Source organism: Pelobates fuscus, chromosome 1 (assembly GCF_036172605.1).
Source record: "Pelobates fuscus isolate aPelFus1 chromosome 1, aPelFus1.pri, whole genome shotgun sequence".
NCBI lineage: Eukaryota > Metazoa > Chordata > Amphibia > Anura > Pelobatidae > Pelobates > Pelobates fuscus.
This window is the reverse complement of record NC_086317.1, coordinates 86,170,664-86,197,818: the sequence shown is the minus strand read 5'-3', so window position 1 is coordinate 86,197,818 and position 27,155 is coordinate 86,170,664. Positions and strand designations below refer to the sequence as shown.

The following is a 27,155-nucleotide window of genomic DNA, read 5'->3' as shown; positions in this document are numbered from 1 at the left end:
ACTATTAAGATATTTTCACAAAAATCTTACTAACCCTCGGGGTTAGAATAAAATACATCATAGCATGTTGGCATTTAATGCTTTGTAGGATTGTTATGGTTTAGTAAACCACTTGACGATGAATTATGAGCATTAATCTCCATCCTCGTTTAGCATTATTTTTACATTAACACCCAACTAAATTAATGTAGGGGAAACTCCAAAACCTTTGATCTAGCAAAATCAGGTTATTTCCTTTCCTTGCTGAAGGCTACAGAGGAGAATAAAACAGATTTTCCATAATTGGCAGATTTCTCCTTTTTGTATGTAAACAACATTTTGCAAGCGGTCAATATAAGAAGATGAACTTTGTAGACTCAAAACGAATGTTGCAGAATCAAACAGAAGCAAAACCATTTGATTAACCTCTTAAGGACCAAACTTCTGGAATAAAAGGGAATCATGACATGTCACACATGTCATATGTCCTTAAGGGGTTAAAGGATAAACAGTTTGATAAAAGGGGGAACTGTAACATCTCTGTAAAGTATGCCATTGAGCAGAACATTGACAAATCACCTGTAACTTGTGCTTTTTTCCAAGCAGTGATCCATTTAAATTTAGACTTGCATATTACACCATAATCCAGTTCAGGCAAAGCCAAACCAGGACAAAAAAACAGTACAAATGAAGAGTAGGAATAGAAACATTGTTTAATTTCTTCTCTGAATATTTTCTTTGTGCAGGATGGTTGCAGGATAAAATGGCATGGATTTGTACTTTTACTTTTTTTTTTTTTTTTATGAATCACAAATACATATTTGTCAAGTGCAATTCCATTTTAAGAGCAGCAACCTTTAGAAAATACTGCTCGTGGAGAACATTCTCTCTGTAATTCCAACACAGCGGAAAGTGACGTCCTAACCAACTGTGCACACTAAGAATATTTGCCCTCACTAACAGGCCTACTGAGAAGTTAGACTTTGCTGCAAAGAATGTTTGCTTTCCTGGATGGACAGGAATGTTATTGTAGAAGACAAAAAACAAAACCCTCAAGATTTCTGCATTAAAAGGGATACAGTGAAGTGGTTGGGGTGCAGTGCCCTTGTCATTTAAAGGGACACTCCTGACCCCAAAACCACTTTAGCTGGCTGGAAAGCTTTTCTTTCTTTTTTTTTACCATTTTGTAAAAAGTGCAGATTTTAATAGAAATTGACACTTTAATAAATTAACCTGGTTACACACCCCTGGCTTTTCAATCAGACAGCAAAAGCAGGTCCTGTTTCTTCCTGGTTTGGTTAGCTTAGTTGCACAGAACTCAAGTAGCAGCAGCAATTGCCCATTGCACCGGCCTTGCAAAGACTTCTCATTGAGCTGCACTGGGAAGTCTGTGATTGGACAGCCACAGAAAGTCTGTGCAGAGATAGAAGGGGAGGGCTTGCAAAGGCCGTAGACAAAAGATCTGCTGTTTTTGCAAGCTGTTTTTAGATATAACACCAATGGGGGGAAAAATGCAAAAGTAAATGCATGCAAATTTTCACTTGGGGACATATCTACTAAACCATGATTAAAAAAATATATATTTTTTGGCCTTTGGGCAGTGGAGTGCCCATTTAACCCTACAATGCAAATGTAATGTTTAAATTGCCGGGTTAAATCCACCTTTAGTAGGCGTCTTCCTGACAGCCACTAGAGTTGCTTTCACTGCACCGACAGTAAAACTCTGTCACCAGAAGCCTGGAGACACGTGGCAATCACCACACATGCGCACAAGGTCCCCAATGCTCCTCCTAGATGAGGTCACAGGAGGTGGAGGGGTGAGAAGCGCCGGGGGAGCCTCACGGCTGGAAAAAGGTAAGCATTTTAATCATTTTGTTTAAAAAAAAAAAAAAAAAAGGGGAAGAAGAAGAAAGGGGGAGAGGGGCATCTAACCAGGAATGGGGCATTTTAGCGTTAGTAATACAGGTTTATATTCCTAACTTGATGATGTTCCTTTAATTCTCAAGAATGGAAAGTTGTGGATTTCCGCTGTATTACCTACAACCTGGGTATTAAAATGGTTGCATATTCTGTTCTCCATTCTATAAAAAGTATAATTGATCAATTTATAAAAAGACACACTGAAAGTAGAATTTTGTTTTCCTATTAAAAGGTGAATGTGTGCCACCAACAACGTCCCTCATCAAGCTGTGGATGCAATTTGCCTTGAGTCATACTGCAATCATCCCGCTTCCTAAATATTATAGCCCTGACAGACTAAGCAATGATTGCTCTACACCCTCACAGAGCTGGCCAACTAAACCTCAGATCACGGCTGTAGTAGAAGAGACAGATACTTTTGTGTGTCAGCTGTACCAGGCACCATAGCGAGAGAACAGCTGAAACACACAGCAAAGCACGGGCCTCAGAGCAGTCTCTACTGCTTTCTACATGAAGACAGCTGTGTGCAACAGAGTTTGCATTTAAATGGCAGTGAGCAGCTATATTTGATATTGTTTAATATGCGTTCTATGGAAAATAAATGCAAATTATATTATGTATGCACAGTTTAAGAATATATCGGGGGGGGAAAAAAAAACACCATAAACTGAAACCAAATTTCTTATCCGGTGGTATGGTTTTTGACATACCAATTTAATTCAGGTGTGAATTTGATAGCGAATATTAATGGGGCTCGATTTCGACACGGACAAAAGGAATCTAAATAAAATAGTTATTTTACACTGTGAGACTATAGGTACACTTTCAGTAGTACCACAAGAGTGACAAGTGAAGGTTATAAAAACACCTACATTAGTATTACAGCCGCTCACAATGTGTAGCCAATAACAGATTTCACAACCCTGAGCACACATTGTGTTCTATGCAAAATTATGAGTAAGGACCTCACAGATCAACCCACCTGTAAACTCCCCAGGTTCTGTCGAATATTTACCAGGAAAGCTTTACTCCCCATCTATTTTTTTCATTAAACTTTTTTTGCAATCTAGATGCATATAAAAAGTTTTACATGGGACAGGTTGGTACATGAGAGTGTAGAATTACCCGGCACTGTAATGTACTCTAAAGGCTGGGTATTACACCCAAGGATCTACAGTGGCTTCAAAATTCAGTTGGCAGCATTATGCATGCCAAGAGACGTGCCTACTTGTAGAGTCAATTTAAATTGCACTCAGGTTCACAGTAGCCTGCCATGGTCATGCTCTCATGGTTGTATGCGTAGACAACCACTCATTATTACACGCACATAACAGCACGGCTAAGCAAAGCTGAAACAGTAAAACGGATGTCACACATCCTCCCACTACTTCCCAAGACAAGCAATGGGATTTTGCACTCTGTGTTTTTGGGAGAAAGTGCTACATTGTGATTCTGAGGGATAAAACAGACACACACACACACACACAGACTTCCTTTCCAGTCACCTTTAAATTTCCAAAACATATGACTCCTAGGAATGAGGTTATTTAGGGCCACACGAACAATGAGAAGATTCTGTTCTCTTTTAGCAAAAGAGAATGCACAGGCTTCAATACCTGCCAAAGCTTGACAGCTTGTATCGCCGAGATACAGCTAGGATGTTTGCAGTTAAAGGTGCCAGGAGCACTTTGCTTTGAAAATGAGTTGGTGTGGATTAGGATAAAAGTCATTTTTATCAAAAAGTCAAAGAAGAAACCATTGTTCACTCCAGATATCCATTATGGGTGAATGAATAGAGCCTTAGAGTGCTCTGATAAGAAGGCAGTCTTATTGTATTTGGGATAGGAGTCGGGAGGGGTTTAGTATGTAACATGGTCTGGCTACCTATTTATTGTATCTCTAATCCAGTCTGGTGACCTGAGTGATTAAAATGAAATGAGGCACAAGTTGCTAAGCAAGAGGATCTGGGGCATTTATCTAAAAATGTCCTAATTCTTTGTACTTTTGCCATTATAAACTTCCAGTTCAAGTTTTTCCAGCACTGTACTGTATGTGCGGTTTTATTCAATAAAGCTTTAAAAAACAAAAAACAAAACAAAAAAAATTAAATCGTTTTAGCAGCCAAACAAAATGTAACTGTCACCTCCATAAAATTACACAAAGTATCAATATAATGGAGTAATCCGTATGCTCTCCCCGATGTGCGGAAGGGATGTGGAAAAACCAATGACAGAGGGAGTAGGACAACAATGCAGATCTCCTGTTTCTCTGTTTGAGTTGGTCAATAGAATGTATTGGGGGGGTTTCATGGCCGACCAACAAATATATTCGCTCTTCTCAGCTCAAAAGGTAAGTGGGGGTAAGTGTACTTCCCCTGCTCCCACCTCCTTTAGACATTTAAGACTTTCACCAGCATGGGAGAAGCCTTATGCACACACAGCCGGGGTAGAGACTAGCCATTCAGGATTATTTTGTAGATACTTCGTTGTTATGAAATTCTATTTGTAAGAACACAGAAGAGTTCAAAGTGTATCTACATTATTACAGTAATACCATTTTCACTTAAATTTGATTTTTCGTGGTTAACGCGTTGTGTGTGTGTGTGTTGATTTAAAGACTCTCACACACAGTTCTTAAGGAGACAATGGGCTGCAATTAGCTGCTCTAGCCAATCACATTCCTTCATTTATTCCCCCCCGAATTCCTACCCAGCATCCTTCGATGCAGCACAAGTACTAGGAGTACTAAAAACAAATGAGAACATTGGTCTAATGACTTGTCAAACCTTTTCAGTTATTTTGAGATTTTGAATGTTCATTCCTTAAATGATCCGTAATGTTCATCACTTGCATTCTTCAATCAGGACTCTTGAAAGTAAATGTGTACTAAACACTGGAGACATTGCGTGTTCATTATGGTGCCAAATGGACCATATCTTGCATCCGTGTCAGTTTCAGTGATACTTCACCTTTGACTCCTGCACAGTCCCCAAAGCTGGTAACATATTGCTATAAAAATGAGAAGCAGACCATGTGGCACCAATGAGTCAAGAAGACCATTAGGGGTTTCAAATGAGAATTAACATGATGGTGAAGATCACTTTACACTTCCTGCCTCACTGAACATCCCTGTCAAAAGCACAATATTAGCTGTCTGCACGCTAACCTGAATGGCTCCTTTAAAAGCAGTTTAGGTCACTTAACATTACTTTTTAAAAACACTAAAAAACCTCCCACAGGCTTTAAAAAAAAAAAAAAGCTGCAACATTCCAAATGCAGACAAAAAAATAAAATAAATAAAAAAACAAACACAAAAGATGCGATAGTGGATTTTACAATATGTACATGGGTTTCCAGACCCATTTACACAATCATTCACAACAAAGACCCTATCTGCCTTTTCACACCTACTACAAGCAAGCAGATGTCAGCACAACTTCACCATCTGTTGCTAGGCAGACTGTTGTCACAGCAAGGATATGCAGTCTAGGCAAAACGGGCTAAGCAAGAGACGGTTATTAAATACATTGCTGCTGTTGGATTTCATTGTTAAAGGAACCACTGTCTTTTTACACCTTTATATTTATTTATTTTATTTTTAATGCATTGGCGAGGCAATGTATTTCTGACCACATGTTATTTTTCAAATTTGTAATTCAAACTCCAATCTCATCTCAATGAGCTTAATAAATCAGGTTCTTATAGCGAAGTAGTAAACGGAATGTTTGCACATTTGACTCACTGAGTCAATACTGAAATTTTGTATCTAAACAAAACTATATGCACATGGCATCCATACACGCACCATATCGCATGCACACGCAGGTAAAGGATGCACTCGCAGGTCTGTTGAAGTTTAAAAAGGAATGTTGAAGTTTAGAATGCCATAGGCATTATATCATGGCTTCCGGTCAACGCTTCGACCCCAAGAGCATCTTTATCAAGATCGAATTTTTGTTTAAACTCTCTGACCCAACAATTGTGTTGATTTTTCGTTTCATTTTTTCCATTTAAATGTACAATATTATTCAGATCGATGGCCACAATGACTAACAGAGCCCTGTCATCAAGCACTAATAATGAAATAGGTTATCTGTGACTGGTAATTCCGGTTTAGTATCAATTAGTGAATCACATAGAACAAATTAATAGCAGTACTTACACTCTGTTTAATCATTTACGGCACTGGCACCTCACTTATCGGCCCTGTTCAATGTGCATTCACGCCATTGGCTATATGACCTCTCTTTGATGTATTCTATATACGTTCAAAGTCTCACAATGTCAGATTGTTGACAAAACACTACGGATATCTATAAAGCAATTGTTATATAGCACTTATACTTCAATAGCAATTATAGAATCACTCAAAAGACATATCATAAAACAAACAGTCCCAATCACTGTCATGCTATGGTTTTATTTTAACCATTTAACAGTTTTAAGCAATGGTCATCTACAAAGCAGATGTTTATACAGTGTTGGAATGGGAATGCTAGATTTGTGGAAGTTAAAGGGACATCCTGGGTACCAACTCATCATATGTACAATTTGATACTGGTCATTCAAAGCTAATGTAGTAACCACTGTAAATGGTCATGCAGCACATGGATATGTGGGCTGGGGAAGCAACTACCAGTTATCTTGACATATATTATTCCCTTACGCCTCCCCCCTCCCCCTTCTCCCCCACACTCACACTTTGATTGTGGTTTATTTCCCCCCCCATTTAGCCAACCCCAAAAATTGTACTTTGCACGATTTAAACATTTCTATCACACCTCCCCTTTCCACAAACCTGCTTCCTTATTATCTCAGACAGAGATCAGGGACTGGGAGTCAGGGAAGCTGCAGGACAGGTAGCGCAAACACAGACACACATGGCAAGTATTAAAAGTCTGTGTGTGTGTGTGTATATATATATATATATATATATATATATATATATATATATATATATATATATATATATATATATATATATATATATATATATATAATAAACAATACACAAGATCCAGCGCACTCTCCTAGGAGAGTGCGCTGGATCTTGTGTATTGTTTATTGTATATTATGGCCCCCCAGCAGCACCCCATTTAAGCATGTTTAGGTGAGTGCAACCATCCCCCCATGTTATATATATATATATATATATATATATATATATCTATCAGACTGCATGTCAAGGGAAGCAGACTATTCCGCCTGTACATTCACTGGAACAGGCATGCTCCAATCTTAGACTTTCTACTTTTCCATCCTCTATTTGTGAATATTTCCACTCAATCATTGCTCATCTTTTCTTTCCCTACTTCTACTTTTCCTTCTCATTTACCGGAGACTCCTAAAGACTGGAGATAACAGCTAGATCCCCTGAGTCAGCACCTCTCCTCTCACCGGCACCAGCTGCTGGGGGAACAAGGATTAAAGTGCTCTGTAGACTGGTCTAAGAAAGAGGACAGAGGCATGAATGAGTAGGCAAACAAGGGAAAACCACGGATAATTGTGCGACCCACTCTCTGCACTTTCTTGGAATGCCCAAAGCAACGATTCCCTATGAGAATCACTGCTTCTAGCTGACTGGATCTCAGCCAGCTTCCAGAAATGGAATTTCTACAAGATTTGTAAAGGAAGATGCAGGCTAGCAGCCAGGTAGAGGTTAGTCTGAACATGGAACAGATAAAGAAAAAAAAAAAAAAAAAAGAATTTAAAGAACATTTAAAATAAAAAAAAATACTTAGAATAAAAAAGAAAGGTTACGCAATAGAACTGAGGAGTCCCATTATTTTTTATAGCGTAGAAGGGACATTTAAGAATAGCTTAAAAATATTTTGTCATTATTAAAAATGTGCCGATATGCTATTGTTCTTCCTCATTAATATAAAATGTGCACTGTTCCTCATGTCACATAATTGTTATAATTCATTTGATGTTATGCATGTACCAGCCGCTGTGACGGCGCAATCTTGTTTGCCTAACCTATGCACAAATAAAATAAAGAATATATAAAAAAAAAATACATTTTGTCAAGAAAACGTCTGAATGAAATTCAGAGAAGCAAATTATGACATTGATTCTTATCACAACAGGGAAACAAACATTCCATATTCCACATTTAGTGACCTGAAAGCTTGCAATGAATTGTGTCTCAATTAACCAATAAAAATGTATAACTTTATATCACTTTTATGTTTTTTTTGGATCATACGTTTTTTTTCTTTGTCTTCTCAAGTGGTTGACACGGCATCCTTATGAATCGCTGTAGAGTCCATTTATCATAAGGATTTAGGTTTACATAAAGTTTGGTTTGTGCAATAATAAAGGCCACAACAAATTCATAGCATGCCATATATCAATCACTGTGAAGGGCCATTCATCCCAATTCACTAACTCGGCCTATCGAAAATGTTCCTACAAACAGTTCAGTTGCAAAGGAGACTAAACATTAAAGACTTGCAACCGACTCATGATTTAGCTACTGAATTGGCAGCTAAAAACACAAATTTTAGGGATTCGATCTGTGCCTTTTTGTGACTGTATACACCTTAATGAGGTCACCCACGTACGGCAGCCTTGGCAATGTAAACAATAACCTCCTTACTATTGTCTGTGCCAGTTATGGTAAACTGCATTTCAAATTGTCCAGGACAATACTGTCTAACACTGTACTGCCTATAGCCCGTACAGGATCTGCAGTTTTAATACGCTCACTACAATTTCTGTTGAAAATAAGTTTATACGCATCTACACCCATGAACACACACACAAACACACCCCTGATTGTTACAATGTTCACGTGTTCCAATGACTGCATGTATGAAGAAAAAAAAAAAAAGTAAACAGGTTTTGACGAAATAACAAAAGCCGCAGGATGTGAAGCTATAAGAAAATAAAATAGGGGATTTGGGGGATACATCCGATTTCAAATAATTAAGCCCATTCTATTTATGTGCATCAGTGTGTATCAATGTCAAGTTCTATAGCGAGAGCTAGACAGGTAACAGCAGGCCCTGCATTAGTTCCTCAATTCTTAGTCTCCCACAAGACTGGGCTTGCTCCCCACGCTCAGTGCACACAGCCAAGAAGTGTTAGAAGGCATGGGCGGTGTAAGAGATTAGTAGACAGATATTCTAATAAACCTTTCAGTTGTAGCAGAATGAGAAAGTACTATTTATATTACACGATGACTTATCTGTACATTAAGATAACTCCCTTCCCCCATTTTTGGCCTTTGTCGTTAGAAATGGTTTACTGCAATATGTAATGTCTTGGTTTTTATGGATTCAATAATTAGATGGCCTTTGGTTATAAAAATAAATGAAGATTACAGGCGATTGTTAATCTTCAACGCTTCCAGACATCTCAAAAAGGAACACAGAAAATGGCTTTAAATCTTTTTCCATAGAAGATATAGTTTAGAAAGCATATTTTTGTTACCAACTTGACCCTATTCTATCTAAATTATTACTTGCACACAACATGGTGGTTGCTCCAGTGATTTGTTTTTGGTTTTTATGTGGGGTGGGAGGGGGGAAGATTATCTGAGTTTATATGCCAGGTTTCTTAGATTTAATATAGTAAAACAAAATATGCATGTGTCCTACTTTGAGGACAACAAGAAGTTGTAAACACTCTACAAAAAAAATACACACACACACACACACAAAATGACAAATACATAAGACAAGAATATCTTGATAAAGACTGTAAGGTCGAAACGTTGATCTACTTTGTGAACATTTAAATACACTAATTTGATTATTTTTGGAATCCAGTGAGTGCGCTTATTTTATCATATTGGATATATTATATATACACACACAAAACGACAGATATGCATAAGACATAAGAATGAATGTTTCCCCTTTAAATGCTGCTGTCTTAACGGAAACGTAATCTGAATTTTAAGTGGCAGGTTTAATAGCGTAGGTAAGTCTACGCAAAGGGGATTATTCTTAAAACAGTGAATTGTAGCTAACTAAAAAACAAACTGAGAAATTTTCACACACACACACACACACACACACACAAATAGCCAATACTGTGACTATTTCCCAGTTAGACAGTTTTTTGTAATTGGACCATTTTGGTCTAAATTGTGCAAAATTTTATTTTAAAGTTTTGCAACAAAACTCGTTTCTAGGCGTCTAAATGTGCCTCCACAATGTTCATGTTGGTTGTCGGTTTCCCACATCATGGACAAGGTTTATGGGATTAGTATTAATCTACAACTGTTGAGTTTTGCAACTGAACTTGGCAAAATACCCAAGCCGGGAGCACTGGTTTGGGAGCCACTGTTCTAGATAATTATAGGAGATCAAGCAAATCAAAAAACTTTTTATTTATTTTTTTAAATATGCATTTATAGGACAGGTTTTAGCGTTGGTAACTTCATGAGAAGATAAAACATTTTAACCGCCAGGGATACTGAAATGCATTGGCTACACTGAATTTAGATTTCATTTGGCAGCACTGTCAATATTCTAGAATTATGACAAATCTGCAATTAGACAGAGGTTTCTAGAAAGCAACACAGGAATATTGGAGAATATTTTTTTTTTAATTTCAATCCATATATAAAAAATATATAGTCACAGCAATTTGATTTTCAGTTCACTATTTAGACCCCATAGTATGTTAATCAGGGCCACACACTCCACAGCAGTATTCTTTTATGAAGTGACAAAGTAAATTCCATGTCAATCAATATGATTGGGGTTGTTTACAAAAATATTGTTACAGGTAGAAGTTTGAAATGAACCTGCGCAATGTCAGCCTTACCCCCCCAGCCCCTGCCCATTGCATTGCCTTGTGCAAGATATCATCCATAGAAAGCTGTCTAGGAAAGCATTAATCAGAGTGACAAGTGTGCACAGTGAGGCTTGGCTGGGGAGGGGGGGCGGCGTATTAATAGGCACGTGCATAAATCTGTAATGTGAGGGGCCAGCTGGCTATGTAGCTCTCCCCTCCAGCCCTTGTGTGTTTACAGCTCCACCCAGTGTCATTCCCAGTGCAGCAGCCATTATGTGTCAGCCAAGTGGCACTTAATGAAGTCAGGAATAGAGAGGGGATGTTCATAAGGGCCCAGACGCAGGTGGGGGGTGGGGAGGGGAGGGCTGTAATAAATGGCTATGCAGCACTTATCTCCAATCCCCTGCTTATCCAATGAACTATGAAACCTGACCTGAAAAATATTGTAAATCCCTGCTTTCAGACCACAGGCTTCTGAACAGCAATAACATCATCTCATAAATAGACATGCAAAAAAAAAAAAAATATATATATATATATATATATATATATATATATCCACACACATAACATGTATGGCTTGGCGGCATTAATCAACATTTATATATATATATATCGTATTAATATTATAACAATTTAAAAAAAAAATAATTGTATTTTAAACAACATAAAACATCCTGCATGTCTGCTACATTCCCTCCCCAATGGCCTGCAAACACATGCTATACAAGTTTTTGCTGCCTAGTTAGCGGAGCCTAGCATCAATATAGTCCAAAACAACTTTCATGGGCCACATTAGCCATTACTGCGATTTGGTATGGTATAATGCAGATATTAGACTTCCAGATGTTGGTGCACTATAACAACCATGAACCGTTGACAGTGTTTGACTAACAAAAGGCTCCTGGAATTTTCAGTTTGCTGGAGTCCAGGATTTGAATATTAAAAAAAGTCCATTGTGCATTTACTTCCCATCTGCTACAGAACATGAGCAGAAACATGGTAATTCTATGCACGTTACAATAGGAGTTTAGAAAGCGCAGGAAGAAGTCTTATCTCGAAATTTACATTAAACAAAACTAGAGAGACTAAAGTGAAACTGGTCCTGAATTGCTTTCAATGGGCAATCTATTCAAGCCCTTTAACCAAAAGAAAGAAAGGAAGAAAGATACAGGGCTTTCTGTAAACATGACCGGGCAGGGTAGACCAGGAACTTAACATGAAGATACTAGAGATCACAGAGTCCAGATTAAAACCTTCCTTCTTCCTTATTTCAAAACAATCTTCCCAAATAGGCCCAGAGTAAATGTCATGTTATGGTTGTAAGACAGAATAATGTTACTATTATAAGAGTGGAGACACAACATTCCACTGGAAATTACATATCCACAACCAAAGGGAGTCATAATAAGCAATAATCACCCCATCATTGAGGTTACAGAGATATAGCACTTGGGATCTTCAGTGCTCTGTAGACCATTAACGTGTAGACTGATACATTTGTGAACTTATTCACAACCATGTCATCCATGAGTGTCAACTCCAAGGAGGAGGATACAGTATACACAGCGCCAACCTCTTTCGTAGCGAATATATAATATACATACATACATACATACATACACACACACGGTCCCACAATATTAGGAGCCTATTTACAGGTCTGTAGGAAATGGTTTGGCCCTGGAGCTCTCAATAGGTTCTCGTTTATTGCTTTCATACCATTAATATAATTCACACAGCATGTTCCAAGTGTCTTAAAAAGAAGCAATTGCTGCGGTTACTAAAATTATAGGGCTACAAGGAGGTTAATAAGAGGGCAAGAATATTAAAATAAACTCATGTGTTAGTTATGTACTGACCAGGGCACCAAAGCATACCTCCCACCATTCAAATAGACAAAGAGGGACACTTAAAATGTAGCGGTATGAGTGGGGGGGGGGGGGGGGGGGGCTGTTCTGACAGATTTTAGGCAAACAATTTATGCAACTAAGCTGCAATTTGGAAGAACGACAATGTATCTTATTCTAAACACATTTATTGTAGCTAAAAGATACATTACTGGGAGTATTATTGCTGCGGAGCTCTGTTATACACTCAAACACACCAACAATATGGAGCTCATAGAAAAGAGGGACAAAGAGATCATGGCCCAAAATACAGACACTTGGAATGTACGCCAAAACTTGAACTGATAACTCCCTGCAAAGAATGAAGAGAACTGTGCATGTACTAAATAAAAGCAACCGTTTAAACAGAATTAATATAACTGAATGACTCTCTGGGCGAAATGGAGGTTAATTTTTCTTTTTTTTAATCCACTATGCAAAAGATATACTGACTTTCATGTAATGTACATAATCACGAGCTAGAAGCAAGTCATGATTGTTAAGATCTGTTCAACGTTTCATGAGAATTGTTGCAATCACAAAAATCGCAGGTTTATCGAGATAACCCAGCCAGCGCATGTATCAGTGCTCACATTATTGTCACCTTGTTTTTAGTGCCGGTGTAGACCCCAGTAGGAACCCCACCAACCTTTTGAGTATTCAATGCTCGGGTATTTTAATCAGGCATAAGTTCAAGGACAAAATAAAATACAGTTAAGTAAGTAATTACTCTTATAACCTCACCAATTATCATTATTAGTCCCTAATTCGCTTGCTACCAGTGATCATAAAAATGCAAAGCTCGGTCATACGATTTCAGTTTTAAAGCTACTCAGCATTTGGAAGCTCTCAGTGAATTGTGTAATAACTTAATCCCATGCAGAGGCAAGAATGCAAAACCTACCCCCACCAGGAGTTTACAGTATTGCAGACAGCTTCAAGCACTGTGCACTTGAGATCAGAGCTGTGAAACAGAAGCACAATCAGTAATGGGTCAGTTAATGAACATAACCCTTTCACTGCCGGCGGTAATTAGAACACATGGGGCCTGAAAATAGTTGGCACTCTTCAATACACATAAACATTTGGCTGCCTTATTCGAACAATTCTCGTGGTTACCAAGTGTTGTCATGCCTGCTGGACAACCTAGTGCTGGGATTTCAAGGTAGAATTCTTAAATCCGATTTGAATAATGATTTCTCTAATAAGAAAGCACAGATAAATAATCATTGACCTTATGTTAAGGAGGGGTTGTGTTAAAAAGTCTGGCTATAGAAACAGTGGAGCTACTTGAAAAGCATTGTAAAATTACTATAATATATATATTTTAACACACACAAGTTCTATTCACAAAACCTGAAAACAAGATAATTAAAAGGTCTATTTTTTTCGGTTTCTGGACTCTTACTCTCATCTTTGTCTACATGTACATTTCATGGTATTACAGGTTTTAGCGCACTTTATTTCACGCCAACCTTCAGGGTTATTCTTTAAAATGCAGATTGGTGGGCGTTCACCAGAAAACTTTGAATGTTTGGCCAAATTAGTAACTAGACAAATTCTCAAAATCTGTTTCCAGCTCGTCTATGTAGACTGTAAGCGTAAGTCTTAAAGATGCTTGCTGTAGTGATTATGGTGTCTACAATGCACTTTGGCATCCTAATCCTGATCTTTTCCTTTATGACCTTATGCCAGCATGGACTATGCTATATAGCTTTGGCTTTTCCATATAGCCCTGCATTTGTTAATTGAATGTGCAAATTCCAATTTGGGATAATAACCAATAATTGAAGAACCGAACAAGCACAAACAAGAATATTAGATGCACATCATTAATGAAGGATATACAAGTTTCGGGCCACAAACTGCAATTCCAGTTTGGTTAAGGATCTTCACAGAAAAGATTTTTATGGCAACGGACTTTGGTTAGGAGGTTAAAGAAACACACCAAAGCAGCAAAACCCTTGATGACCTGCTGTAGAAGTTAGAATGCCAGGAGAGCCCGGGTGCCCTCCCAGAGTAGTTAAGAACAACTTACTGCCACTCTGTTAAACCTGGCTGTTCTTTGACTATAAACCGTTTATCTACAAAACCTGGGAGAGCGCCAGGGCACTTCTAGCACCATAACCACATCAAGCTACAGTGGTTATGGTGCTTGGAGTGTTTTAAGTTTACATTTCATTAATGAACATTTCTGCTGATAGAATGTGTTTCCCTTTTTGTACTCGTGTTGCATTTCACTTTCTAGAATAGAAAATAAATTACTATTTCATGTAAACAGATTCAACTAATTTTGGGCCGTTCAATCCATAGTTTTCTCACCAAAACATTTGCGTTTCTGTATTTTTGTGAAATAGGCACATGTAGATATATTCTTTTACATGCACAAAAGAAAATAAAAATAAAAAAAGACCCAGACTGATCAGAATCTCTTTTCTGTTGCTGTGTGCACATTAAATAACGTGTTTTCCACAGATCAAATACAGACAAAATTTACAACATGCCTAGCAATCTGGATATCAGAACGAAATCAAGAGTGCTCCTCCCTGTCATCATTTACCTGGAGTTATTTTTCTGGGAGGCATTTGTGAGGGTGTATCCCGTGATTGTGTTATTACCACTGAAACTGTTACTCACAAAACCATGGTTCTAACTTCACATAAACAAGGAGATTATAAAATAACATTCGATTTCATTTAATGGACCGACACCTTTCTAATCCAAAAATGGATTTCACAAATACAGCAACTATTATGTAATCTGTCCCACTGCTTCACAGTTAAAGGGACACTGCAGGGTAGACTACATTTACCATGCATTATCTAAATTAGGTTTTTAGTTTAACCCCTTAAGGACACAAGACATGTGGGACATGTCATGATTCCCTTTTATTCCAGAAGTTTGGTCCTTAAGGGGTTAAATGGGGGAGAGCAGGGGAAGGCCTGATTAGGCCTTATCACAATCATGTTGGAACTTCCTCACCTGTCTATCCTGTATGTCTTTACAATGTGAAATACATTAACTCCTACATAATTCAAGGAGAGCTGTTGTATTACTCATACAGTCTTACTTTTGTTGCCAAGTGTAATCCGGTTTGTTTACTATTTTTTGTGTATATTAAGCCCGCTTGATTTTAAGTCATGGGAGCCAAATATGATTTACAGCGTTAGTTCTCAGTACTTCTTTAGGGCAGAGAAGACCACTGACGTAAATACTTTTTTTTTTTTTTTTTTATAAAAGATGCAAACATTCAAAATACACACACACACACACACACACACACACACACACACACACACGACATAGCTGAACTACAGAAATGGAAAAGGGGCTTGTACTTTTAATAATTGACAACTGCAAATAAACAGATGCAAGGCAAGTAATAGAAAAATGATTGTGAAGACAGGTCAGAAACAAAATTGTCCAATCTAGTTTGCCCAATACCGAAACTCATTGTTATTCTCTGCATAAAAGCATGTCTGACCTAGTACCTAATAATTTATTTTCATGGTATTTAGGTTAACCCAATAATCCATGGACCTGTCCTCAAGACGCCCTGTCACATTAAGGAACAGATTTCCGGGTGCATTACTGCCCCCAATCTGTGATCACAAAGACAGCAAGTCAAGTCTTCAAACTGCTTCAATTCAGTGCTCATATACCTGTACTGTCTCATAATTCTAGGTAGCAATTGTAAGTTTCTAGACTGTTAACTAGCACTAAGATCATTTGCTATTTGGTTTACCTAAACAATAAAATGCAATTTAACTGCCTGTAACCAAATACATAATAGCAATATCATTAATGTGGCCTGTGTGTTGGTGTATTACAAAATAGAAATGGTAAAAATTATGACAAATTCCCCAACAAAGGAACAATATAGAATGTGTCTAGGAAAGGATATGTTATGTTGGAAGTGGCCAGAATACACCAAAAGCGTGGTGGTGGTTTGTGTGCTGTACATGGTAAAACCTGGCAATATCAGGAATTAAATAATATTTTTTTTTTTTTTATAAGATAGATAGATGGATAGAGACAGACAATATGCATAGGGAGCAGTGGCAGTTTCACTGGGAGTGTGTGTCAATGTCTGTGTATGGAAACGGTGGCAGTTTTACAGTGTGTGTGTCCATGACTGTGTGAGAAGCAGGGGCAGTGTGTGTGTGTGTGTGTGTATGAGAAGCAGTCGCTGATTTACAGTGTGTGTGTGTGTTCGTGTCTGTGAGAAACAGTGGCAGTTTTACAAGCAGCAGCAGTAACAGAACAAAAATGATTAAGTTATTGGCAACCAAACTAGAATATTTCCCCTGCATTATTCCCCTCACAGCCATTTCCCCAAACTGATGGGCACCTCACCGACACGTTAGGCTTCCAAACAAAAAAAATCACTTTACTGTCTGCTGACAACCAGAGAAACAATGCAAAACAAAGCCTCTCCTGCTGAGCCATTCACATGCATTCCTTCTTTCCATAGGTGACATTCATGTAACCTGCCTTTAATCTGAACCAGTAGAACAGCCTGGAGGTTGGGGGGGGGGGTGGCGGGCACCAGAATGCTCAATATAAAATCAGATATGCAGAACAGACACACCGAAGTCCCAGTTAACATGACAGAAGGATAGATTGTAACCATTTCAGTGCCAGAGTGGAATGCAAGCCATCTCCCCTCAGCCCGGAAATGTTACAATATAGGTTCCAACGTTCCATTTGCAAACAAACAATACAGTAAGTGTGCTAAACACCGGATTAAAATGCAGATGGAGGCATGGAGGCTTGGCAAATGCCGGGAGGAGGCTCTTTTAAGAGATCACCCCTTGTGATAGGCTGAGCGATACGTGCTGATCCCCGTTTGAAATATTCCAGACAGGGAATGGTGACCCCACCTGGGTTAATACAAGCACTGGGCTCGCTGTATGGAGGGATCAGGTTATTACAATAGGAATGGGTGAGCTCCCCTCCCACGGCTGGTGCTTACCTGAGGAACTCCTGTAGGCAGGTGTCACAAAAGCGGTGTCCACAGGTGGAGACCTGGACAGGTTCTCTCATTGCCTTCCCACACAGGGGGCAAATAAATTTGCGCCTGAGCTTTTCCAGAAACTTGTAATCGTACCCCGGCATGGTGGCAGGGACTGGGGGCTCTCCACCCACTAATCACAGACAGTTAGATTGTATCTTCTGGGGGTTCCACGCTGGATGTCCAAGGTCAATTGTGTTCCACCACAGCTGCCTCAGAACAAGGAGCACCCATACAGCAACAAAACGACTTGTAAAGCGTTCAGAAGAATTGAAAAGTGGAGCTCCCCACCAGCTTTCAAGGAGAGCTCCTTCCTGTGTTCAAGGATCCCCAGACTAGGCTGCTCCTACCAGCTGTCTGTATCCAGGCTTGCCCTGTCTGCTCCTGCTCAGCAGCTCAAGGTACATCCAGCCCCTGCCCCTCCTATACATGTTAAGGGAGGAGGCACAGCCAGTCTTCGGGGAAGCCACGCCCCCTACATGTGCATCTTTTAACTACACCCATCAGATCTAACTGGACGTATTGTCAAAGGGTCTCATTCAGTGACTGGAGGTGGAGAATTGTGAAAATCCATGGTGACTGAGTGCAGTTGTGCACTTAACACTGAAAGCGAATTGCACAGAATTTATTTGTTGTTCTGTTTATTTAATTAAAAAAAAAAGTATAAATCAGTTATTTATAATTAATTGGAGATTCAGATTAATAATTTATTGATTTATCAAAGATTTGTATTGAATTTAAAACCAGATTGCCAAAATGTAAGAAAAAAAAAAGTCACGTTGTGGCTATAGTTGAGGTGAAGAGTAAGTTGTTTTTCCAACAATTTTGCCCCAAAGTTGGCTGTTTAGATATTAATTTACCACCGTTTGTGGTCTAGTTAATACGCTTTATAATGCTAGCCTCTTTCTCTGCATGTGAAGAGAATATTTGTGTATTCAGATGCTTGCTTAACGTTGTCCGTCTCATGGGGTGTAATCGCTAAACAGCAGATTGTAAACCAAATGGCAAAATGTAGGCTAAAATATTGAAAAAGTTTTCACGCTCAGTTATAAAACAGCCGGGTTATTTTAGTGAAAACTGTGTGATCTGGATTCCAGTGCATTGCAAAGCACTGTGTAGCAAATAAGCCCCGGATGGGTCATCACACGGCAGTTTCCCATAGTATATAAACACACGCCAGTCAGTACTTTGCTTTTAGCACTGATGGACAACCCAACTGAACCCAAACCAGCTGGCATGACAAAGGTTAGCCAAATGGCTGAGATTTAGGAAAACGAAAATCGCAGCAAAAGGAGGAATACCAAAAGCGCACCACTGCCCTATAGAAGAGAATTTCCTATAAATAGGGTTGTTAACTAAAGTGGGAATGTCATGGATTCAAAGTAAATTTAAGACCGAAATAGCTCCATTTGAGTTATTTTGTTGAAAATTTTAAATTCAATTTGAATTCCTAAAAATTCTCACTTTGTAGGGTTATTCACTAAAACGAGAATTTCAGGGAAATCCAAGTGAATTTCAAATTGAAGGTCAAAGTGCCAAACTAAAAGCGTAGCAGACTGGGACTATTTTAAAGGTTCGGTTATTTTGACCTATAGTTTGAAATGTAATAACCTTGACAGTCTAGGAAGTGGGGACCAGGATGTGGTTCCTGTCTCATAGGAATATCTGTAGGAGCTTTCTAGATGCTGACCGTAAGATTCATCAGAGATTTAATGTAAGAATGAACAGGGTTTGTTTTTTTAACCCCACACAGAGTGTTTATTGCTGCCAGAGGGGCGATACATTATATATGATTCATCAAATACCAGGCTTAGGAACGTGCAGAGGTTTTTGTTTTTTTAATATACCAAATTTGTCAGCTTTTTTCCATTTAAAAAGAAAGATGGTATGTTTCCAAGCTGTCTGCAAGCTGGTCTGAAATAGGGACTGTCCCACCAAACTTAGGACAGTTGGGAGCAGGGCCGCCACCAGAAATTTTGGGGCCCCTAACTGAGCTCAGGGTCTGGGCCCCTGGGGGCCCGCCTCCAAAACCGCCCACAGAGACCGCCTCCAAATCCCGCCCACAGGAATACACACACAGACACAAACACATTCACTGATACAAAAGGACACAGATACACACACACACACACACACACTGATACATACTAACAGACACACATACTGATACGCATATAGGCATACATACTGACACACACATACTGAGACATACACACATATACAGACACACAGGCGTACATAGTGACAGACACATACTAACATACATACAGACACACATGCATAAGGACATACAGACACATTCATAATGACATACAGACAGACATTCATACTGACATACACACATTCATACTGACATGCAGACATACATACACTGACATTCATACACACATAATGACATGCATACAGATAGACATACATGCATACAGACATACATTCATACAGACACTGACATCCATACATACACACATTCATAATGACATACAGACATACATTCATACATACATTCATACAAACATTCATAATGACATGTAGACATACATACACTGACATTCATGCACACATAATGACATGCATACAGATAGACATACATGCATACAGACATACATTCATACAGATACTGACATCCATACATACACACATTCATAATGACATACAGACATACATTCATACATACATTCATACAAACATTCATAATGACATGTAGACATACATACACTGACATTCATACACACATAATGACATGCATACAGATAGACATACATGCATACAGACATACATTCATGCAGACAGACAGACATACACACATTCATAATGACATGCAGACATACATACACTGACATTCATACACACATAATGACATGCAGACATACACACAGACATACATACAGACAAACACACACAGACAGACATACACACACACGCAGACATACATACACACACACAGACAGACATACACACATACGGACAGACATACACACAGACAGACATACACAGAGACAGACATACATACACACAGACAGACAGACACACAGACATACAGACATACATACACACAGACAGACATACATACACAGATAGACAGACATACAGACAGACATACACACAGACAGACATACATACACACAGAAAGACATACAGACACACATACAGACAGACATACAGACATACATACACACAGACATACATACACAGATAGACATACATACAGACAGACATACACACAGACAGACATACATACACACAGAAAGACATACAGACACACATACAGACAGACATACAGACAGACAGACATACACACAGACAGACACACAGACAGACAGACATACAGACATGCATACATACACACAGACAGACATACATACACAGATAGACATACATACAGACAGACATACACAGACAGACAGACAGACATACAGACACACAGACATACAGACAGACAGACATACACACAGACAGACATACATACATACACACAGCTCATTTTCCAGCCACCCTCTTGTTTCTTACCTTGTCTTTGCAGGAGGGTGGCTGGCTGGGGCTGATGGGACTGGCAGTCGGCTGACTCTCCCTCTTCATGTCGGGCGCGAGTGCTCCTCCCGCGCGGAGTGAGCTGGGAGGAAGTGACCACTTCCTCCCAGCAGCACTTGCGCTGCGGCGGCATTTTTATTTTTTTTTTAAAGGGGCCCGATCGCGCTATACCATGGCCGCAGCGCTGACCGGGCCCCTGAAGATATGGGCCCATTGGGTGGCCCTAAGTGCATGGGCCATCCGATGGGCCCCATCAGCGTGTGGGCGCCGGTGCAACTGCACCGGCGGCAGTTCCGTCTCTACACATGGGGCCTGGGCGGCCCGTTATGGTTGTCACCCCCTGATGGCGGCCCTGGTTGGGAGGGCTATTAAAGCCTGGTGGTGCAGGGCTTAGCTCATTGGCCGAGAGTGATCAGCTGACATTCCCAGCCAATGAACTGGCCCTGCACTGCATGCCTTTTCTCAGGAAACCAACAGAAACTCCTAGCTCTCAGGACTGGCAGTGGTACATAGCAGATAATGGGCTCTCCTGGCACCATAACCACTACAGAGCACTTTAATATTGGTTATTCCCAGAATGGCTATTAGTGGGGTATTTATTCCCGTTAACTAAAAGAAAATTTAAGATTGTATCACTATACATTAATGAGTGATTTTGTCTTTAAGTAGGAGTCACGGCATTCCTGAACTCTGTTCGAACAAGACCCTTTCACCTCTGGTTCACGTTAATTTGTTTGTCAGTTTTTTAATGTTTTACTTTACAACCCCATTGTAAAGTGCTGGGGGATATTTCAACACTAATGATCATGTTCCTCAAGAATTCTATCTATTCCCTATGTAAAGAAGTTATAAGAATGAATCATATTATATTTGCCATGTGTGCTAACTCTTTGAATGCCACAATAGCAAATCTGTGTATTTTCAGCCAGGGACCTTGCTAGAAACCAGAAGCCCAACTGTAAACATGATGACCCCTTCACTAATAGGTGGAGATATGTCATGACATATCCCCATATGCTAACGTTATGTCCTCTCCGCTCTACCTATGAACTGTGTGCTGCTGCTTTCTTGCATTTCACTGAGAGGATAGCCAGAAACACGCACATGCTGCATGGCCAGGTATTTGACGTGATCCCTCCATGCTACCTAATATTGAGGTATGCTACCTAATAGAGAGGTATGCAGCAAAGTTCTGTTCCCCAGACCCACTTCCTGTTTGTTACTTGGGGTCACTGCTACCTCTTCTTAAACAGCCTGTATTATTACTAATACTATACTACTAATCATTGTTTTTATAATAGGCAGCTGCTTTAAATTTTTTTTTAAAAAATACAAAAATGAAGTAAAAACACTAATGTCCCCATCCTCCTTCACAAACAGCAGAGGCCCGGGGCTATAAAACCCACATCCAGAGCTTCAGCCTCCAAAGGCCCCCTCGTAAGCCCCAGCAACACTTATGATTTCAGCTTTCAAAATAAGATAATAAATTATGATTGAAATGCAAAATATACAATATTTTGAGTCATCATGAAAAGCAGAGTAGACTCCATATGAAGTGTATACTTTATATGTAAAACAGTGAATGGATATCCAATAATTTTATCAAGAAACATCTGGCGGCTTGAGCCCAAAAGCAATCTCGATGACCCCTTACACTAACAGAGGTAGAGATATGTCATGAAATTGCCCCACTTTCTATGTTATGTCCCCTTCTCTGTACCTATGACCAGAACGCAGCTGATCAAAATCATGATAGAATTCATCTGCACTCTTTAGAACATTGTGATAAATAATATCCTATTTTGGTTTGCTTGAAAAATTACTCTGTGTTGATCAGCTGCCTAAAAGTACTTTACATTACTACAGCATCGTAACACAATAGACAGATCTGTGATATTATCATTAGTGATGTCGAATAGTTCCTGGCGAACATATGCAATGTTCGGCCCGCCCCCTATTCGTCATCATTGAGTAAACTTTGACCCTGTACCTCACAGTCAGCAGACACATTCCAGCCAATCAGCAACAGACCCTCCCACCTCCTAGACAGCATACAATTTAGATTAATTCTGAAGCTGCATTCTTTTTTTTTTTTTTTTAGACAGAAGTGTGTTATATTTGAGCATGCTAGGCTGAACGTGCGTATATCATGGCTAGTTGCACTGAGGGTATGAGTATATAGTAGTACATTGTTGTGAAAGATGGCTGTCATGTTCAGGGTGTAGCTTGCACGTCAGAGGTCACTGACCGAGGACCTGACACCAGGCGGGGACCCGGCGGCTTGCCTGGTATGCCGCCGGGTGCGAGGCCTCTCCTGGCTGCCCGGCCAGCCACCGCAGACACCGGTCTGCAGCTCCACAGTGAGCAGAGCTGCAGACCATGTGTCTCGCGAAAACCGGCCAATCAGAGCGTTGCCGCGGGTTACCACGGCAACGCTCTGATGGTCTCGCGAGATTACATGGTCTGCAGCTCTGCGGAGCTGCAGACCGGGAGCAGTGGCCACCGGACCACCAGGGAGCCCACTGGACCACCAGGGACTAAAGGTAGGCTCTCTCACCCCCACCACACTCAGCCTCCCTACCACCCTCCCCACTCAGCCTCACCCCCCTCAGCCTCACCCCCTCCTCACATCACCCCCTCCTTCTCACATCACATCACCCCTCCTCACTCTCACATCACCCCCCTCACTCTCACATCAACCCCCCCTCACTCTCACATCAACCCCCCCTCCTTCTCACATAACCCCCGCTCACTCTCACCATCACCCCGCTCTCCCTCTCACCATCACCCCCCTCACACCATCACCCGCCATACACACAACACACGTCAGTCTCAGACAAAATGGTGTGGAGGATTGGCTATAGTGGGACATGCTTGGCAGGCTGCTGTTTACTGTAAGGACAGCACCCCAAAAAGCCCTTTTTAGGGCTAAAACATCAGTCTGCTTTTTTCCCCCCTGTGTAATCTAATTGCAGTTGCCTGCCTGCCAGCGTGTGTGTCAGGCTCACAGCGTATACTGTGCCCACTTGTCCAGTGCCACCACTCATATCTGGTGTCACAATAATGCATTTAAACTTTTTTGACTGTAATATAATAGCAGTCAGTTTCCTTCACACGTGTGTGTTTGAGGGCCTGCCAGGGCACAGTGTCACACCAGTGCAACTCATATCTGGTGTAACAGTAGTGTACATTTTAAAAAAAAATACAGGGGGCTTGTTGTCACCTTTCGGGGACCCTTGGTGTTGTACGTGGCTGGGTGGAGGAAGAAACCTTCAATGACATCAGTGAGGACAAGGAACGGGACATGGCTAGCTTGGTATCCAACCTTGTGCAAATGGGGAGTTTGCGGTTGTGCGAATGGACTGTTTGCGGTTGTTTGCGGTGCGTTAAACGGGGAGTTTGGTCTGTCACTGTGAAGCGAGCGTAACCCTTACACTACCTGATCGATACAACATCATACCTGATGTTTTAAAGCACGTTATTCCAAACAATGTAGGAATGTTAGGTGATTTATGCCCTTTATGGATTAAAACCAGACTCTGCATCAACTATGTAATTTTCCATGGGAGTTTTGCCATGGATCCCCCTCCGGCATGCCACAGTCCAGGTGTTAGTCCCCTTGAAACAACTTTTCCATCACTATTGTGGCCAGAAAGAGTCCCTGTGGGTTTTAAAATTCGCCTGCCTATTGAAGTCTATGGCGGTTCGCGAACATTTCCGGAAGTTTGCATTTGCGAACGGAAAATTTTATGTTCGCGACATCACTAATTATCATTTATAAACACAAAATAGATTTATACACTTTGACTTTTTTACATTTATGTTTCTTGTCTTTGTTGATTAGATATATCCCAGAATGCTCCTGATTTCCTTTTATGGATTTCTTGTGTATTATCCGTCTTTTTACATTGTTGTAATGCGTGCTTTAATTGCAGCTTGTAGATTGAATTATACTAATCAAAAATATTTCAGAAACTGCTGATCAAAACCCGAGCACAGTATAGAATGTATTTATGTATTAATGAATAATATAACGATTTATTTTTTAATCTGAGTAATGTCCCCTTTAAAATCATCCTGATAGAATTGAATTCATATATACCAAGCAATTCTTCCATAGCTACTACTTTGGCGCCATCTATGGCTACATCTCAAACTGCAAGTAAGAGATGCTCCTGACAGCATCCATCATGAATATTTAACGCAGAAATTACCCTCTTTTTGGAATGTTTTACACAAATAATTAAAACAAAAGAAAGATTTTTTTTAAAAAAAGTTACTGACCTGTAAAGCTCCCTGCAGATGCACTGTTTAGTTGTTTTGTCTCCATCTACAAGCAGAACTCCCCTTTATCAGGGACAGACAGTCCAATTAAGAGTCTCTTATTCTATTTATGGAGTCTGCAGTTATCCCGTAAACCCCTTCACAGCAGCCTGCCTAATTAGATACCAGGATACAGAGTGCTGACAAAGAAGCCTGTTACACTGCAGTCCATAGAAGTGGCACTTGGAAGTAGTTTATGTAGCGGCTCAGCTCTTCTATTTCCCTACTATTAGAGACCAACAAATGCAATAACTCTGCCTTCCGTTTTCACATCCAGATCGAAATTAAATTTCCCAAGAACCCTGGACTGGTTGTCTGTTTGAAGTCCCTGTTTAAGGTCCAGGGCATAGAAAGTCCCCAGTAGTGCCTTCCACACTTAATTACACGTGTGCTTGTCTGATTCACAGTTGGGTCCTCTGCAATATGTGGGACAGTGGTGGTAGAGATGATCATATGACTTTTGGTCCATACACTGTTGTAATATGCCATGCCTGTGCCAACACATATTTTGGATGGATAGCTAGTTATCATCACCTCCACCACTGGGCCCCATATTACACAAGTCAGACACATAGAGAGGTACCGTAATTATATGTGTTGTTTGGCCTTGCTTGTGTATCAATAAATGACTGTGTGTGAGAGATTGTGTGTCTTTCACTGTTATTTGGTAATGTGAGCGGTTAAGTCCAAGGTGAATTCCAAGTCAACTATACTTTACATTAAGCTACTCTGGCATTTAACTGGAAATTCACTTGGAATTTACCTTGAATTCTTACTTCAATAAATAAACCTGTATGTTTGTATGTGTCTATGTATTTATGTATGTGAATCTTTGCATCATCAAGGCTCTATGTATGTATTTGACTGCGAATGTAGGTGTCATGTATCTATGATCATGAATCAAGGTGAATGGTTATATGTTTATAGTGTGAGGGCTGTCAAGCATATGAGAAGTGGTCTCATAGCCGTAACTAGGCTATGGCATCCAAACACGTAAATACTGATTGGCTTTCAAATATAACCTTAAATAGAGAGGGTATGATCTGCATATAAACACATATAATGTTAGAAGAAGGATCATAAATTCTAAGCTACACAGGAATACCCTAGCCTAGCCAATCAATATTAAATTCATAGCAGATTTCTGGGAAATCCAAGGCAGTAAATCCCCATTAGCTATTCTCATCAAAGGCCAAAAAAACATGTAAATCAATCAGATATACAAGTTAAGACACTCAGGTGTGATTTTATGGGATATCAAAGATAATTTTAAGATTTATGTTAAAATGCCTCAACTTCAAATGTAACTGACTTGACAAAATGATCCCTGTAGGCCTAGATTGGCACCAACATCAGTTTATGCGTGGCCATTTTGGATAAGGATGGACATTTACATAAGATATTCTGTCAGCTGTACACACTGTGGCGTAATCATTGTCACTTATTGATTAGAACACAGGGCACTAGAAATCACTTAAATTACTTGAAATTTTTAGTGGCACCATCATTGTGGGCAAATGCCTAGTAGGCCCCATCGGAAATTTGGAAAATTGATTTTCTAGAACAGCAAAGGTATACAATATGAATGTTTTTCACTAGATTTACTGTCATCTGTAATTTACTAATTAATATACCGGTGGTGAATTCCACATTGACTCTAAATGTGCACCACATAGCCAAAGAATACTTCAGCAGTGAGTATCCCCAAATAACTCCCTATTGTGTTTAGTAAATATCAGAATTTTAATAATG

The 27,155-nt window shown here is 39.7% G+C and overlaps 1 protein-coding gene across 2 annotated transcripts in view; it reads right to left on the bottom strand.

Annotated features, from left to right (window-relative positions):
• Positions 1-27,155, bottom strand: part of TRAF4 (TNF receptor associated factor 4) — a 63,620-nt gene that overhangs the window by 15,333 nt on the left and 21,132 nt on the right. Inside the window, exon 1 of one of the 2 annotated variants that reach the window (XM_063449967.1) lies at positions 17,514-17,958. The exons of the other annotated variant lie outside the window; for it this stretch is intronic. Coding sequence (XP_063306037.1) covers positions 17,514-17,656 — 143 coding nt within the window. The 5' untranslated portion in view covers positions 17,657-17,958. Of the gene's footprint in view, positions 1-17,513; positions 17,959-27,155 lie in introns of those variants that run through there. 2 annotated transcript variants of the gene reach the window in all.